At 57.9% G+C, this 779-nt stretch overlaps 1 protein-coding gene across 1 annotated transcript; it reads left to right on the top strand.

Annotated features, from left to right (window-relative positions):
• Positions 1-111: 111 nt before the first annotated feature.
• PPTG_19825 (imidazoleglycerol-phosphate dehydratase) lies at positions 112-696 on the top strand (the record flags this gene model as incomplete). Its single annotated transcript, XM_008918403.1, has 1 exon — positions 112-696. One exon carries the CDS (start codon positions 112-114, stop codon positions 694-696), a length of 585 nt encoding a protein of 194 aa, XP_008916651.1.
• Between the last annotated feature and the right edge of the window lie 83 nt (positions 697-779).

Below are 779 nucleotides of genomic sequence, written 5' to 3'. Positions count from 1 at the left end.
TGTCTATATTTGCATTTATGACATGTCTGTTTGGCCAACCATGTGTACCAATACATAGGTACAGTTTCCGTCAAACACGCTTTATCCATTCTGCCAAAGACCACCACAACGATGGCGTCTCCCGTGCAGGCTTTGCTGCTGGACATGGACGGCGTGCTGGCCGAGGTGTCCCAGTCCTACCGCCAGGCCATCATCGACACTGCGCGCCACTTCGGCGTGTCCGTCACGCACGAGGACATCGATCAGCACAAACTAGCAGGCAATGCCAACAATGACTGGCAGTTGACGCACCGTCTGGTCGTCGACGGGCTCAACGGCGCCAGCTCTGCCCCGACGCTAGAAGCCGTCACGGCTCAATTCGAGGCTCTGTATCAAGGCGTGGGCAACACACCAGGTCTGTGTGAGCTCGAGACGCTGCTTACGCCCAAGGGATTGCTGCGTGAACTGCACCGTCGTCTACCGAAGGGCATGGCGGTGGTCACGGGACGACCTCGCAAAGACTGCGCCAAGTTCTTAACCACCCACGGCATCGAGGACTTGTTCCCCGTGCAGATCTGCATGGAGGACTGTCCGCCTAAGCCGTCACCGGAGCCTATTCTTCTGGCCCTCAAGGCGCTGGGCGTCGAAGCCTGTCACGCCGCCATGGTGGGAGACACAGTAGACGACATCATCGCTGGCCGCAGGATATATTGCTGAACGAAGCGTTGGGTGCGAAGTTGACGGACTTTGGTGTCTCTCGAGAGCGAGTGGATAGAGCGATGACTGCTGATGTGGGAACG

The sequence above is a fragment of the Phytophthora parasitica genome, assembly GCF_000247585.1.
Source record: "Phytophthora parasitica INRA-310 unplaced genomic scaffold supercont2.200, whole genome shotgun sequence".
Classification (NCBI taxonomy): domain Eukaryota; phylum Oomycota; class Peronosporomycetes; order Peronosporales; family Peronosporaceae; genus Phytophthora; species Phytophthora nicotianae.
The sequence above is the reverse complement of the archived record's forward strand: the minus strand, read 5'-3'. Positions and strand labels throughout refer to the sequence as shown.